This window comes from Neofelis nebulosa, chromosome 2 (assembly GCF_028018385.1).
Source record: "Neofelis nebulosa isolate mNeoNeb1 chromosome 2, mNeoNeb1.pri, whole genome shotgun sequence".
Classification (NCBI taxonomy): domain Eukaryota; kingdom Metazoa; phylum Chordata; class Mammalia; order Carnivora; family Felidae; genus Neofelis; species Neofelis nebulosa.
The window spans coordinates 135,133,694-135,151,754 of NC_080783.1; the positions used below are offsets into that span (position 1 = coordinate 135,133,694).

Genomic DNA, 18,061 nt, shown 5'->3' on the forward strand with positions numbered 1-18,061 from the left:
TATTCATGATACTTCACTCTTGAAGATTTCTACCACACAGTTTAATACTAAAGGTTCTGTGAAGACCTACAGCAAAGAATTTCTATTTAGTTTTGTTAACGTCAAGGCTATCCAAACATACTGAACCACAGTCTTTTTTTCCCCCCTGAGTAACCACAACCTTAATTATGAATTAGAGTGAAAATTTAAGTTAATTTGTTAAGTTCAGAGAGGCCTCAAACATTTTATTTATACAAAGATCCAAGATAATTAGTTTAAAAAATTATTAATGAAGGGAGACAATGAGCTTGCTGAACGATGTAGAGAAGGGTCTAAGCACAGGGACACATATGAAAAACTAAACTGTAAAACATCAGAGATAAACAGAGTCAAAGAGGAACCACAGCAGATGGGTGTCCTTTCTACAAGTGTAACTATAGGGATCTAGTATCAGGTATCATCAGGAAATTGATCCTGGGGGTGGGAGGGTCTCTGTAAACAGTGGAAAACTAAACATTCCTAGGTATAGTCATCAGACAAAGCAAAAGACAGCCCAGACCCAAATCCTCTCCAATTAGACAGCTCCATCTCTATCCATTATCCCAAATGCAGCTCTTAAAATTATGCATATTTCTACAATATAGAAGGCCACAATTCTCCCAGTGCGTTTGCCACAACACAAATAAGTTGAAAATTAACTTAATAGGGCAGAGGCAAGATAAGAGAGGCTGTTTTAATTTTATACAGAATATTTCACTTGCCTATCATTTTCTACTTGTACGGACTCTGCCCAACCCACGGCATTCCTAGGAAAGTATCAGTCATGCCAGTGATGGGCAACTTCAGAGATGAATGCCATATTCAAATGTGTAGATGGTTTCTTTAATACAAATGGCTTTTCTTCATTCATACTTAACTGTAATGAAGTTCAAAATTATTTTGAAAGCGTTACATTTATCCAAGATGCAGTTACATCTCCAGGTTTCAATGCTGTCTCAGTAATTTTGTGCTCCACTGAAGATTTAAAAGAATGAAGCTTTCTAAGTAAGAATGATAGCAAATTAAGAAATATTTGGGAGTCACGTACTGCTACAGTGTCACAGTGACAGAAGGAAGGAACTTTCCCTAAAATACTAGTAACTGGGGTGCCTGGGTGGCTCAGTTGGTTAAGTGTCCAACTCTTGATTTGGGCTCAGGTCATGATCTCATGGATCGTGAGTTCGAGTTCTGGCATCGGGTTCTGCACTCAGAATGTGGTACCTGCGTGGGATTCTCCCTCTCTCTCCACCCCACCCCCACTCATGAGCTCTCATGCACTGTGCATGCTCTTTCTCTCAAATAAATTTAAAAAATACTAATTACTTATTACAAGTATTGGAAGCATAAGATAATTTTAACCAACAGGTATTTATTGAACAATTATTCTGTGCCTGGTTCTGTGTAGGGTGTTGGGAATAAAAAGTATGAATAAGATGCAGCTTCTAACCTTTGGAGCTCACAGAAGGGCAATCACTTCTGTGCTCCCACCCAACATATATTACACAATTCATTTTAATATAAGCTAGACTATCACATGTCTTGAGAAGACAGGATTTATAAAGGGCAGGACTATGGATCAAAACAGCAGAAAAAAAAAAACAGGAAAAGATAGCCTTCTTTAAAAAGAAAAATAGAGGAAGTATGCAAGCCACGGCAGCAGAATGCTCTGCCTTCTTGGAATGTACCAACAATGGGGTCTTCATAGCTAGCTAGTCCACTGAGCTTTGTGACATACCTGATGACAAAAATTTGTGTCTGAATAAATCACTCCTTCCTTATTTTCAACTCACAATTGTTGCAATGAAAAAAATTTTTTACTTATTGCATAATACATATTTAAAAATAAACAGAATAGAATAATGCATAAAAATCTATGAAACAAAGTAAAATTCATCTCAAAGTCCACCACAATTTTTTTAGTGCTTTCATGTTTCCATTTCATGAAAATAAAACATAATTCTAGGCAGATTTATACATATTCTGTTTAACAGGGACTCCTTTCTACAATATTTATTACTTCTCCTCTTACCCACATTTCACAGAAAACTAACAACCCAGGGGTGCCTGGGTGACTCAGTCAGTTAAGCATTCAACTCTTGATTTCAGCGCAGGTCATGATCTCACAGTTCGTGAGATCTAACCCTGCATTGGGCTCTGCACCGTCAGTGTGGAGATTCTTTCTGTGTGCCTTCCCTGCTCACTCACTCTCTAACTAAATAACATTAAAAAAGGAAAACAACCCAGTATGTATTCTTCTAATCTTTAATACCTTTCTCCACCATGATTTTTTGCTTATATGCCCCATTTTCTTTTTTTTATTATATGAATTTTTTTGTCAAATTAGTTTCCATACAACACACAGTGCTCATCGCAAAAGATGCCCTCTTCAATACCCATCACCTACCGCCCCATTTTCTTTTATGTGTATGTTACACACACACACACACACACACACACACACACACACACACAGGCTCTTCTCACTTTTCTCATGGAAATTTCTCCATGTTGAGCAAAATTCTGATAAAATGCAGATTCTGACTCAGTAGCTGTGGCATAGGCCCCAAAATTCTATATTTTTAAGTTTCCCAAGTGATGTCAAACTTGCTCTGTACACAATACTTTGAGTACCAAGATATAAAAATCTAGCCTATCCTTTAAAATAGCGTATTTATACTCCATTCCACAATTCATCTAACAGCTCTCCAACTATTAGAGGTTTTCACTTTGTTTTGAGGTTTTTGCTGACACAAAAATTAGAGCATGTTTCTTTCCTCATTTTTATAGGTCATCCATTTCCTACTTCTACATAGCCTAGGGCCCAATAAACCTAACAAGGTACCATCAGCTTGATCTGTGTTTACTGCCTACCTACCAACCATTTGACCGAGCTGCTATTTTCCAGGTCTCTTAAACAGTACGCTCTCCAAGCTTGGAGGCGTCCCAGCATTGCCACCATGTTTCTCGGTCAATTCAATCTCACTGTTGGGAGAACTTAGGATGTCAAAGAAACCATACAGGAATGAATGTGTTCTAATTCTGTTGGACATGTCACTATCATCCACAGTTGCTAAACATCCCACATCTTGAAGAAACCAGAGTTAGTACTTATAGAAACAAATTATTTTAACATTTAATGGCTTGGGACATCATAAGCTTGCAAAGTCCTAGAATGAAAATTCCGTATTTCAAATTTACTTTTCTGATTAAATTCTTATTTGAAGTTATTTATTTCTCTCTAATCCTAGGATGTCAATTTTATTATTATTTCTTGCCTCAGTTTAATTTTCCCTTGCTGCATTTTTTGAATGTTTATCATAAAGAATTGTCTTGAAAAACCTATCGTGTGGGGATACAAATACGGATTTGGCACTTACAGTTCTTTGTCATTTTTGCTACTTCAGTAGTGATTGCATATACCTGTAAATAGACAATAACGTATAGCCAAATGTTCTTGTTTAACAGGTTCAGAACATGTCCCAGTCTATTGAAGTCTTAAACTTGAGAACTCAGAGAGATTTCCAATATGTTCTAAAAATGGAAACCCAAATGAAAGGGCTGAAGGCCAAGTTTCGGCAGATTGAAGATGATCGGAAGACACTAATGACCAAGCATTTTCAAGTAGGTTTGACTTCTGCAATCTTGTCAATCCAAATCGGACACTGAGTGCAATGGACAGCCAGCATGGCCATCAGCTAGAAATAACTGTGCATCTGCCCATATGTGCAAGGTTAAAGACTCACTGGGGACATCAATCATCTCTCCACTGAAACTGACCATTAGCTGGTAGGAATGCATAGAAGTCTTGCTATAAAAAGAGCATAATCCTCCTAGAGTTTGGTGGAGTTTCTGGATAGATTTACAGGCCATTCAATATCTAAGACAAGGGGAAATCTCAAGGAAAATTAATAACTAAATTTATCAAAGTTTTTTTCTGATGACTTAATGCCCTGCTAATATGAGGAGACAGAGAATATAAATTATTAACAGAGGCAACAATACCATTATTAATATCATACAAAAATAAAGAGGGCTGTTTCCTAATTTTATACAAAGTCTTCTCTTAGACTTTAATTTTTGGCAATTATCCAGAAACACTGAAAATAGAGGAATAGTGTTTTTAAGCATGCTATGTGGACTTTTCATACCTATGTGTGACAGTGCCATAGATTTTAAGAATCTGACTATGATACTACCATTTGAATCTCTATTAAAACAAATTATCTGCCTACAAAGGGATAGCATATCATTTATAGGACATCCTGTGGTTTTACAAACATAATGGTTTGTTTTCCCTCCCTTCTGTCATGAGTGAGATTCACTGCTGATGGTGAGGGAGTGGGCCTGAGTTTAAGCATCAGAAGTGCTTTTCACACAGAATTGTGAGGGCAGGGAGCTAGGATGTAACAGGATCGCTGCACAGCACATTTTGATACGGCAGATGTTTTCATGGCTGTGTAATTGTCTTCATTGGTGCTCAGGAGACTGAGTAGGGATGTACAGGAAGCAGTTTCTTCACTGAATCAGTTTTAAAGTTATACTAGAGAGGGGTGCCTGGGTGGCTCAGTCAGTTAAGCGTCCAACTTGGGCTCAGGTCATGATCTCATGGTTCCTGAGTTCGAGCCCTGGTTCAGGCTCTGTGCTGACAGCTCGGAGCCTGCAGCCTGCTTCAGATTCTGTGTCTCCCTCTCTCTCTACCCATCACCTGCTCACTCTGTCTCTCAAAAATAAATAATAAACATACATAAATACATAAAGTTTTACCAGAGAGGTACAACAGAAGGAACAAAGGAGTAAGAAAGTTGAGGGTACTGACAGGAGATGAGGCTCAAGTGATGAATCATGAAGTTTAAATTGAAAAACAAAGCTAGTAGGTTAAGAAATTAGAATTAGAGCAAGACTTAGAAGATACAATAAATGTAAACACAATTGGAAATGAGAGAATGAATAAACTGGATGAGTCCAGAATTTATGGGGGAATGGTAAACAGCAAAAAATAAAAAAGTAAAACAAAAAATAAGGCTGAGGAGCAAATGAGTTAATGCAAACCAGTATTTATTGAGCATGCACTGTGTACAAGGCAGTGCTGGGCCCTCTGCTGGATATAGAAGGATCTCTCTTCTATAAAAGACAACTAAAACAAGGCACATGAAATTGACAGCAAATAGAAGCATAAATATTATTTAGCAGCACAAAGAGTAATTTTATTTAATTTCATTTAGAGAACATCGGGGAAAAGTTATAAGATTTGGCAATTTTTAAGAAAGCAGTTTGGACCAGTCCCCCCACAACACACACACCAAACAAACAACCACCTGAATCACAGAGGATATGAGAAAAATAGAAGATCAGAAGATTCTCAGTGTTCAGGGTTAGGGTGTAGACTGTGGAGGGGTAACATGAGCCCAATGCCAAGGCCATCAACAAAGCAGGAAATGGTAAGCTGGCACTGACAGCATAGGGGGAGCACTCCCAGAAAGGAAGAAGGACACAAGGAGAGGTGCTCAGGGTGTCGGGCGCAGAGTAAAAATTATTCAAGCTCAGATGGACAGTGCCGAACTCTGCGATGCCAAGGGACAGTTTTAGGATGCCAGGCCTGGCAGGGTTGGAAGTGGGATGAAACATGTGCATCTGTGGGAACTCTTGAAAGAACATCGAAACAGAAAGATACAAAGCTGAGACAAAGTCAAGGCAATAATTGGCCTTTTCTAGAAGTTTGCCTAGTAGCAGGCAGGCTGCCAGTAAGAAAACTTAATTTTCAGGCAGCACCATATGAAGTAATGATTTTGATTTTACATGTAATCCAAGCAGATACCTGAGTTATACGCAAAAATCCAAATAGCAATCTTATTTTTTTTCTGAAGAATTATATTCAACAGTTTTGACAAACCTAAATACATAGTAACTAATTTAATCCTCTCAACAATACTATAAAGTAGGTTCTATATTTATCTCCATCATTCAGATGAAGAAACTGATGTAATTTTTTCAGCCTTGTATATCTAACATGCATCAGAACCACAAAGTCCAGCTCTAGAGGTAAACCTCCTAATGCCAGTGCTGTATTGCATCTGAGTAGATTACAGATGAAATTTAACGATAGTAATGACATGCTCAATGTGTTTGCTGAATTTATGTATTCCCTGAGCCTGACGGCTCAGTCAGATTTATATATCCAGTCAGATTTGGCACTATGTGCTGAGGTGCCATATTTGAGAAGAAGAACTAGAACATTCCAAAAGTCACTTTAACATCAAAGAATCCTTTTAGACTGAAGAAAATCTTCCTCTGGTAAACTATTTTCAACTTATCAAAAATACTGAGATTTTGTCTTCTATACTCCTTTGAGAGAGAGCATGAGTGGGGTAGAGATGTGGAAGGAGAATGCATGAGTGAGAGAGAGAGAGAGAGAGAGAGAGAGAGAGAGAGAGAGAGAATGAATGAGAATATCTTAAGCAGGCTCCACAGTCAGCACAGAGCCCAATGCGGGGCTCAATCCCACCACTCTGGAATCATAACCTGAGCTGAGCTTAAATCAAGTGTCTGACACTCAACTGACGAAGCCACCCAGCCACCTTCTTCTACACTGTTTAAGACGGAAATCTTGTTGTAGGTATCATACTTGAGACTATCATTCTTGTATGAAGAGATCACGGTTGGGCAAAATAGTCTAGCTACAACCTTTGCTACTGTAAGAACAACACAGCAGAAGGTGAAATTCTAGAAGAAATTAATAAGTAAAGATCTATGCTATTCTCCTTTAAGCTTTTAAGTATTTGACATGTATATTGGTCAAACTTTCCACTGTTCCCTGACTAGCATCCAGGGTTTCAAAACTCGTTACCAATAATCCAATTATGAATTTTTGAAAAGATTCAAAAAATACAATTACCTAGTTTTATTTTGTTTGTTTTTTTGGTTCAGGGGGAAGAAAAAGTCACCAAAATTGTGACACTGAATTGCTCTCTTTTCAGTATTCCCACAGTGTAACATTAAACTCTTCATAGTAACTGTTGCTATAATATGCAGCAAAGGCTACCAACAGAACTCTTATTAAAATCATAATGAAGCAATTGTGTTTTCTTTTGGGATGCCACAAAATGCTCAAACTACTAAGTTTATTTCAAAATGAGCCACCAAAATGAGTAAAGCTATGCAATTCCACCTTTTCATTGTGATATTTATGAAATCTTTCTCATTATTAAGACTTTGTCCCTCCCACTCAACAATGGGCATATATACAAATTCAAAAAATTCTGAGCTCACAGAACGAGTGGAAACTTCCCCACAAGAAACCTAAGTCCATAAATCAGGGCAGCAATGGGAGCTCCTGCCATTTTAATGCGTTTATAGTGATAACATCTTCCAAATGTAATTTTAAAATGCAATTTTCAGCTCCTTAAATTAGTTAGTGTGCAACATGGTTCCTGACAGCACGTATGGATTATTCTCAAATGATCCGCACATTGACAGCTCTTTCCACAAATGAGACCATCTGTAAAAAAACTCACAACTGAATCTCACTCATGAAATATTTTCACTGACCACCACCACCAAATTAAAGGAAAAGAAGAAAAGGTGACACACCTAGAACTTGAAAGTAAAAACTGCAGGTGGGGCTCAGTTCCATGATGCTAGGAATGAGAGACACCATGTTGCCAAATATGCTTCTTGTTCTCCAGATGAAAATCAACTTTGCAGTTTCGAACAACTCTGTACGACTAGGTCCTGTGTTACATAAACTGTGAGCACTTTGGTCCCTGAAAGAGTTAAGAGAGTTAATTCACTCCCTGGGTAAGCAACTCTGCCTTCCTTAAAGAGCTCTAAATTATCTATGCTAAGGCAAATGGAGTCAGAGTGTGGGTAATATTTCAAAATGGTAAACAGCAACATGCATTTCTTTGAGATTTGAGAAGCTTTTCATGATTTATTATGCTTGCTGAACTTACCTTCCTAATGATACTGTGGTAAGATGGATATTAAGAAGCGTGAGGAATACCTGAGCACTCTGGAAGGACAGAAATGGAAACATTCTAAGTGTTACAGAAAAGCTGTTGTTCTAGGATCCAAAATTTCTTCTAAGTACCCCCATAACAGAGATAATTAGTCATTGGGTAATTAGAGTTGACATAGGATATTTGACGAAGATAGATCCTGATTTTATTTGCTAAATAAATACTGCATTGTTCGCTTTATAAAATGCTCCTAGAAAGTGAAATAACACAAACTATTAAATGCTACTGTAAGAAGTTTTTGTAATTATGATAAGGATCAATTTAATAGAAAAGCACCTAACCATTTAAAGAGAGGTTCTAGTACTGAGATAAATGGATTTACTACTAATGATCACAGTAGCCACTTACATTTTCACAGTACTTAATTTCAACCAAAAATCAGTACGATTTTGATCTACTTTGATATACAAATATTGAATCATTATGTTGTATACCTGAAACTAATGTAACGTTACATCCTGATTATACATCAGTAAAATTTTTCTTCTAATTTTAAAAAAAAAAAGGAATTTTAAATCTGTTTTAATAATCCCCTTTAGGTATCATATTAAAAAGAATGTAGCTGCTTGATCTGTTTAAATGACTCTCAAAAACAGCTGCCTGCTTTTTGCAGGAGTTGAAAGAGAAGATGGATGAACTCCTGCCCTTGATCCCAGTGCTAGAACAGTACAAAACAGATGCCAAGTTAATCACCCAATTTAAAGAGGAAATCCGGAATCTGTCTGCCGTCCTCACTGGGATTCAAGAGGAAATCGGTGCCTATGACTATGAGGAACTGCACCAGAGGGTGCTTAGCCTAGAGACCAGGCTTCGCGACTGCATGAAAAAGCTGAGTGAGTACAACAACATGTTGTGTTTTTAAGTGGTTTCAATGAAAACTGCATTCCTACGCTCTGCAAATAGTCATGAATACCTATCACAGGGAAACCGATGCCTGCTTTCTAAGTGTAAAGTAAGTACTCCTCAATGACTTAAGCATGCCTATGTAATCAGTATTATTTAAAGGTTGCCTAATTTTCAGAGCACCCTGTTACCATTTGGTGACTTGAAATAACACAATTCTATTGGCTATATGATAATATGGGATGGTCAATCATTGCTTGCCTAGAGGGGAGGAGAGGCAGTTTTGGTAGTGGAGAAAGAGGCTAGGAAAAAAGTTACCCTGGGACCAAATATGAAACAGCAGTGATTAAATCAAACAAACGCAATTCCTCTATTATAGACAGAGGAATATGTATTTGTATTATTCAAATACATATTCACTACTTTGCAAAGGGCCAAGCATGTAACATGAGATATGGACTCTAGCTCTTGACTCCTAATGGTTCAACCTGGTCTAAATTCACAAACTCTTCCATTTTATTCATGAGGCAGTAATTTTTCAGCTGAAATCATCCTGGGACTAGTCTCTAACTTAATGCAAAATAAATATGTGGACACAAATTGAAGAGGAATTATTAAATTCATTTAGGAATATTATTTTAGTTGCCGACATGAAGTAACACGACAAAGAGGGCACGTCAATGACCACAAGAAAGTATTCTCCAAAAGGAAAGAAAAACTCTTCTCGAATAGAAAATAAACTAAAAAGAGGAGTAAAGAATTTGGAAAAGATCATCAATTTCTATTAAAGACACCTCCAGAGAATAAATGTAAACATTTGAAATTTGAATGGCTGACAAATATTTTAAAGACTATTTTACAAATACAGTTCAAATGAAAAAAATAGAGTGAAGATATAAAAAGTTGCATTCAGTACAGTTAAAAATGTGGGGAATCACCACATTAGAGGCCCCACTACCATTATCCCAGGGTTTCCAAGAGATTCCAACAAAATTACTCAGAAGGCAATTAACATGAGCCCTAAAGCTTAACACTGGAACCCTCAGATCTTTATTCCTCATCAGTCAAGGCCCACACTTTTTCACCTTAACTAGTCTACTAGCAATCATGACTCCAGTGGATTCCATGACTCCCATTCTTGCACCCCTTCACACATTGTTCACATTATTGCCAAAAGGATTTTTTGAAGCCTCAATCTGAAATTACCTTGCACTGCGGAAAAGCTCCTAGACTCCCTTACATCCTGTGATACAGTCCACAGCTTATGCGGCCCTCCCTACTTCTTGCACCTTACGTCCTGCCACTCCTCCCCTCACACGCTACATCCCAGTCATGTGTGTTCTCTACTTTCTCATTGCAGGGAGGTGTTGAGATGCTGTCCCTTCTCCTGAAAAATTTTATCCCCCACTTATCCTTTCTGTGTCAACACGCTTGCCATATGAGACAAACTTCCATTCGTTCTTCAGGTCTCAGTTTAAATATCATGTCTTGCCACACTCCCTCACTGCTCTCCCGATGTATACTATGTGCCAGCTAGGTGCTCCCAGACCCTGATAGGTCATCAATGATTGCACTTTTCATGCTTCATTATCATTGCATGTGTAACTGGATGGCTATCTTCCTAGATTTTTGTTCCATGGGAACAAGAACAATGTCTATGATACTCACCCTAAATCTCATATTCCCCAATGCCTAGAAAACTGCCTAACAAAGAAAAATTACTCAGTGAGTATTTGCTGAATAAATTCTACAACGAGTCATATAGTAACAATTTATAAATTTCAAAGAATAGATATTAGCTATTTCAAGTCTTATTTGAAAAAAAAAAAGCTTTCTTAGCCACATATTTCAATCAGGTGGTATAGGACTTAAGACTAAGCTAAGCAAAAGTTATTTATTTGACATATCACTTAAATATTTCCTTATATGTTCTTCTTTTATAATTGTTATGAAGTTTACTGCTAATATACACTAGGTAAATATTACTGACCTAAGTGAATTCTGTTATATATTTTTTAATGTTTATTTATTTGGGGAAGGGGGAAGGGAAGAAAGAGGGATAGAATCCCAAGCAGGCTCCACACTGTCAGCACAGAGACTGAGGTGGGGCTCAAACTCATAAACCCTGAGATAATTACCTGAGCCAAAATCAAGTCAGACACTTAACCAACTGAGCCACCCAAGCGCCCCAAGTTGTATTTTATTTTTAAATCATGAAATACCTTTGGCTCACTGTACATGTTACATAGTTTGCCAGATGAAGTCTCCACCAAACTAGATAAGAAAATCTCAAGGCAAGACTTGTTTGAGTGCCCTCAATATCTAAGTTACTTTGGGGGTTACAAAAAAAAATATCCAGATGAATTTTTATTAGCTCAGAAAATATTTGATTAAAGATTCTCTGGGGGCACTGGGTGGCTCAGTTGGTTAAGCGTCCGACTTTGGCTCAGGTCATGATCTCACAATTCGTGGGTTGGAACCCCACGCCAGGCTCTATGTTGACAGCTCAGAGCCTGTTTAAGATTTTGTGTCTCCCTCTCTCTCTGCCCCTCCCCTGTTCATGCTGTGTCTCTGTCTTAAAAATAAACATTTAAAAAATTTTTTTAATTAAAAAAATATATATTTTCTGTAAATGACAGTGCATAGGATTGGTCTGTGTAGGGCTTTGACTTGCTTTGCAAGAGGACTGGTTGTTACAGATGAATCGCTCTAGAGCCTGAGAATCAATTCACTTGGTTGTTCCTAGAATCTCACAATAAACCAAAGCCATCAACTTTGTATACTGACACCAGTTATCTGCTAAGTATACATGCAGTCAACTAAAAGAAGGACAGGTAATAGAATAGTTCTAGCTAGTAAACACCTTGAACCTTAAAGGGTGCCAGTCAGGTTTTTGAGGGACTGGCATGGAATATTCTTGGAATTTATTCAATTTTAGAAATGAATTTCACTTCTAACATACATTGTGAGTTGACTCAGCTGGAAATAATGTCTACCACAGTTAGGAAATGAAATCTATACAACTCTCAGCTCTTTCATAATTCTGCTTGTTTTTTAGTCTACACATAACTCCTACACACAGCCTCCTTCAATATTGAAAATGATATTTGGGAAAAATGGTTTTAATTTAAGTGGACACAAATTCATCCTATTCCTCCTTACTGAACCATGGATAATGTTTCTATGGTGTCCTTAAACCTTAGGACTGCAATCCACAATATATAGATTTTTTTTTAACAACAAAGGTTCTTTTTATTAGTTTTCCTTCATAAACAACAAAGTTGAAAGAATGTGACTGTCAAATTAACTGCATTAACTAGTTAATATTTTATTTTAACTAGTTAATATTTTTATTTTAACTAATCAAAAACAAAATCTAGCAACTAATACAAATATTAGACACCAGTAAACAGTATTCAACTTTCTTAATGAGATGGTTGCTGTTTGAATTAATTGATATGACCTTACAAGAGACTGGAAGTAATTTTCAGATGTTATAAACTCTTTCCTGGATTATTAGCAGCCCTCAGATCCCTACTTACCTAGTAGAGAGACCAGTGGCTCAAACAATGACTGTAAGTCATTTATGCTTTTTGTCCCAAGAACTGGGTACTTTTCTATGTCACACCATTTTTATGTCCAATAGCAAACCTACCTACTGAGAGTATCCTAAGCAATGAGGATATTTATGATATTTATCAACTGGATCATAATCGTTAGTTACAAAGTAAAAAACATGTTCAGGTAGAGACAGACAGCCCTAATGCTATGAGGTATGAAGTCACATGGTCCCTGAAAAATTAAGTAATCTTCATATTGTCCATTCAAAAATTATTCCAGTTTGAAAGGAAGTATCTCATACATATGTTTCCAGAAGAAAAACAAACATGATTGTGAGTGGTGTCTTAAGATCTAGTTTGATTAATACTACTTAGTATTTATACTTGCTGGAAATTAATAAAGATTGGATCAAATGATCTTTTAACACCATGCCTACTATCAACTCATAACTAAATGCCCAATTATCAACATCTCAGATCACATTGACTCAGAAAACAGGTGTTAATCAACATCAGACCATTAACAGGACATGTAAAGAAAAAACAAACACCAGGGGTTCAGTGTTCCAAAAGCACCTAAAATCCAGTTGCTTTTGGATCTGCAGTTGGACATTGGATAATTATAGTATCCTCAATATAGTAAGAAGAGTAGGAAGGCTCATCCATCAGCGGCATCTTCATTCTTCACAAAAGCCTTTCAACACAAACAACCAATTAGCAGAGGGCAGAAATGGATTGGGGAAACAGAATAAAATTTCAACAATGATGAATGCATTTCCACTCACCTTTTCAATGAATTTGCTTTTAGGGAAAATGTCACACTGTATATCACATAAATTTTAAGATACTAAAAGACAAACTAGCTTCATTGCCTGCAAGGTCTAAGTTACTCTTAAATAGTAAATAAGGTGCTGAAGGAATCACAAGTCATTGAGAGCACTAGGATACCATTCAGCTTATCACTACTAGAGAGTTAAAGTTTTGGAGAAAGTAGAAATTACGGGGGGAGGGGAGGGCTTCAACAGTAATGCACTCTAGGGGCCTGCATGAAGTAATGTTCTTTCTTAAGCGCTTAATTTTCTCCTATGAGAGACTAAGTAAAGTCCCCTGTGCTTAATCTTATAAGTATCCCATTCTTAGACATGCAAAATATAATTATACGCATGTGAGAATCTGATGGAAAAAGCACAGCTAAAGCTCACACACACACCCTGAGATCATCAACAGGTGTTTAATGTGGATTATAATCAGTTCTCTGCCCCCCTACTCCCTCAAGTTAGTTCTACTTTAGGGCAATGGTGTGGTGCCATCTAGTGAAGCACAGGATGCCATCTTTCTATTAACACTAAGTTTTGAGGTTTCACGTTCAACAGAAATATCCATAGCACTCAAAACTTTAGGTCACAAATAATGACATTCGGTTACTGTCTTTGCCATGTTTATGCCAAATTAAATTTTAAAAGGGAAACCAAATTGTCTATGTGTCAATAGTCTTATTTGCTCATTCAACAAGTATCTATTGACTCTCTGATATGTGCTGCTACTTTGGTAGGTATTTGGTGATATAAAGATGAGAGGCAGACTGTCTCCCTCTACAGTCAAGAAGCCTGCATTTCAGTGGCGACAAGGAGCACAAAAGTAGCTCACTACAGCAGTACTGAGAGATACTGCTTGACTAGCAAGCAGTATGGCCAGCTGTTCTAAATGTTTTAAGTCTAACTGCTGCAAGAACTCTGGGTTAGGCAATATTACTGGCAATTTATACTCAGTTTAAATTATTTTACCAAAAGTGCATGTTAGAGGCAACATATTTAAATCCAAGCCCTTCTGAGTTCAAAGGCAGATTTCTTCCCCAGCTTTCTTTCTTGATGTAGAAAGCAAGGAGCCAGAGAGTCCTTTTTCATTCTTCCCTAAACCTCACCTACATACACTCACACATCATTCCTCTCTCCAACCAATCTCTCAAAAACACCTCTTTCCTGCTTCCTCACTTCTACCACCCTAATCCAGACAGGCCTTCCTCATGCTCTCAGTTGCATTGCCACAATGGCGTCCTACCCACTCCCCTTTACCTGAAGTTATTCCCTCTCCACCACAGTAGGTGTTCAGAGTAGTCTTTTCCAAATGCAAATCTCGTCATATTACACCTATGTTTAAATGATTTTCTTTAAAAATTAAATCCAAATAGCTTTTCATGGTCTGTCTTGATGACATGGCTTCTGCCTAACTCTCTAGCCCTTTTCTCACTTTCCCCATGTATTCACTGTAAGTTTTAACCATCCCAATCTTTCAGTTCCTCAGTCATGCGTGCTTTCTTATCTGGACACTGACCTTCTTCTCCCCTTTCATGGAATGCTCTTCCACTTTACCTATCCAAATTCTAATGATTTTGCGTTTTACACGAGACACCAACTTTTCTGTGGAGCCCTCTCCGACTGCTCCTTTATGTGGCTGGATTCTCCTGGCATAGTCTTCCACATTCCCCTGTCCCACTTCTCATGAAACTTGGAAATTTTCTGAAAAAATGTGCCATTTTTTAAAATTTTTTAAATCTTTACTGCCTTAAAGACAAGTTGTCCTTTCTCTGACAGGTCAGGGGCCATCTAGGTCTTATTCCAGCTGAATAAAGTATCATAAAACACCCATAACATAATGGGTAAAAAATAGTGTCTACAGAGAGTTTGAGAGCAAATATTTTCAAAGCAAAAAGCTTTATGTTACTTTCGACAAATAAATGAGGATATGTCAAATATATAAAACATCTGTATCTTTTACAAAACCAAAAATCTTTTGGGGAAAAAAAGACAACAAAAGCACATCCTTTTTTCACCTTTGTTTCTGTTGCCATCTGTTCTTTCTTCATGGCAATGCAACATTTCACTATAAAACACATGAAACTGTGTTCTACCTAGCACTTAAAACAAGTGACATTGAAAATCTCAGTGAAAGCAGGAATTAACAGAAAAGTCAAACTGTGAGATTTAACTTGGAAATTTAATAGGGGAAATTAACAAAAATAACCCCATGGATTAAATTGAGATCTTCAAATGAGTCATTCACCAAGGACAGCCCTACACTCCCTAAAATCCTAGATTGTAACACAGAATGCAATTGCTCCTACCCATGTACTTGGTGATGACACATTCTTCCAGAATCCCAGAACCTAGTTATTTTAGCACATTTTTGGGTAATAGGTATATTTTACCATAAACTTATTTATTATTTATCTTCCTTTTTATGTCCTACATTGCCCTAAATTATAACTAGATTATAAGACGTTCAGGGATATAAAAATTGTGCTTTCAGAGGCATCAACTGCCAATTTATTTGGGATTTCATAATACAATTAGTTCTTCATTCAATCTGGATGTTACATAGGCTTCTCCTTAAACCTATGTTCATAGTATAAGTTCTCTTCCACAAAAAGTTGACACAATTTTAAAAATATTTCATGAAACAAATCAAGACAAATAAAATGGTCACTTTCCCCAACTACATATCGAGTATATTTATCATTATACAGAATCATACACATGCATAAACATCAATTATAATTAGTTTAAAACTGTTAATTTTGGAAAAGTGAAAGTATTTAGAAATATATTACTCTTGATTTTTTACTAGACACCACTGAAAATTCATTCTAGTGCCGTCTCCGATACTACATCGATTATATCCATCATGATCGCCACCTTTCTCTCAGCAGTATAAGGGTAGGATTAAATATGCAAATAAAAGTTTAAGTAATACACACAGATTTTACTATACTTTACTGAATTCACTATGTAAAGTAGGGACAAACTTATTTTAAGTAGCTTTAATAGCCTTTAAAGATCAAATCATATCTACTACTTGCTAAATGAGTTCCCCAATGGCCTTACGTAAAAAGGAACAACATAATGTCATAAATATATTCACTACTCCATTTAATTTATTTACATGGGCATAGCCTTAGGATTTAAATCCAGAAAGTGTTAGTCCAGGATATTAAAAATACAATTATATATTAAAGAAATAAACGAAAGACAGATGGTTTTTATGCTTCGTTGATCCAAACAACAGATCTGCTGAATCCCAAATGATAGCTTTCCCCAAGCCACTGATTGATAAATACGGATCGCAACTGATTATAAAAAGTTTAAGATCTACAAGTCATCAGAAAATAAAACAGTCACTTTCCTCAGTTATTTGCATATTTTGTGAACATACATAACCATACACATGCAATTTATTACAAAATGCTAATATTTTCATGTGTCTCACTGTAGACGGAGAAGCACAGCAGGATAAAAATCAGTGAAGCAAAACTCTTAACTTCCTTCTTTGCCATCCACTTTTCCAGGAACATTTGTCTTCCAGGCATTTGGGGAAATTATCCTTTCTGTCTGGCTTTGTCCTCATAAAAAAGTGAGAATGAAATAAGAAAGATAATGATTTATTTGAACAAAAACTAGTCTATGGGAGCCAAGAACTAGAAATGACTTCTATTGTTTGTTTTACTTTTACAATTTCTGCACTCCATCAGAATCTGAAAATACCTTTGTTTACTTAACACTAAGATCCATAAAATTATATCTAAAAAACCAGCCATTGTTTATAAATTCCTGAACCTTAATTTTTGGATGAATTTTAGCTTGGAATCAAGTAACTATTTGGAAGATAAACTTCAACTGGAAAGAAATCAACAGTGAGAGCCCTGCTTTTTTTTGCTTCCCAAGAGTAGATGATGATGGCCAACAACCATGATCACCCTGATGGTGTGTATGTGTTTTACCACAACCACAAATACCACCTTCTTCTCAGCAACATGTAAAAAAACGTCTGTTGATTCCATGTCCAAAGTTCCCTTAATTAGAATAACAAAATGGCAAGCCTCAGAACTTCCATTTTGGAGATGAGGAAACTCCACTCCACAGAGTAAGTGCATTATCCAATTTTACATGAGATTTAACGCTGCAGCTTGGATTAGGAACCAGATTTCCTAACACCCACCTCAGCATTCTAAGCTGAATGGAATATACTACACAAACATTTCCTTGGAAATTTTCTGGGAATTTGTGGAAGTAAAAACACAGACACCTCCCCCAACCAAAAAAAAAAAAAAAAAAAGTATAGAAGGACAGAGCATGGTTACTCATGGTCCCTAAATAGATTAAATTACCATCCACTCATGGGGTTCATTTGTTTATTCTCTTTTCCATCTCAGTTTCTCCTTCTCTACTAGATTAAGAAAAGTTTGTTTGCCTTTAGGAATAAACAGTAGCACCAGCACAATAAAAAGTTCCCATGGCCCGATATTTCTCCACCCCCATCTCCCTGTTGCTTCTCCTTTGAAAGAATCTTCAATAGTGCAGCTTTGATTTACAGTCTTCAAAACCAATTGTGATCCAGCTTCTGTTCTTAACACTGTCTTCATTTGATTCTTGTGATCACCAGTGACTTCTTGTTACTAACTTCCATGGTCATTTTTGTTATCTTATTTTTATTAGATATCTCAGTGGTATTCCCCCCAAGTCAGAACTTCATCCTTCTTAAAAGGTTGTCTTTTCTTCCCTTAACACGACACTATTTTTAAGTCCCATTTGTAGCTTCTTTGGGGCTCTTTTGCTGGGTTGCAATGCCCCA

The 18,061-nt window shown here is 36.8% G+C and overlaps 1 protein-coding gene across 3 annotated transcripts in view; it reads left to right on the top strand.

Moving 5' to 3' along the window:
* Positions 1 to 18,061, top strand: part of OLFM3 (olfactomedin 3) — a 188,981-nt gene that overhangs the window by 157,169 nt on the left and 13,751 nt on the right. For all 3 annotated transcript variants that reach the window (XM_058716383.1, XM_058716382.1, XM_058716381.1), the window contains 2 exons: positions 3,484 to 3,639; positions 8,647 to 8,866. In XM_058716383.1, the coding sequence (XP_058572366.1) occupies positions 3,484 to 3,639; positions 8,647 to 8,866 (376 nt within the window). The remainder of the gene's footprint in view (positions 1 to 3,483; positions 3,640 to 8,646; positions 8,867 to 18,061) is intronic.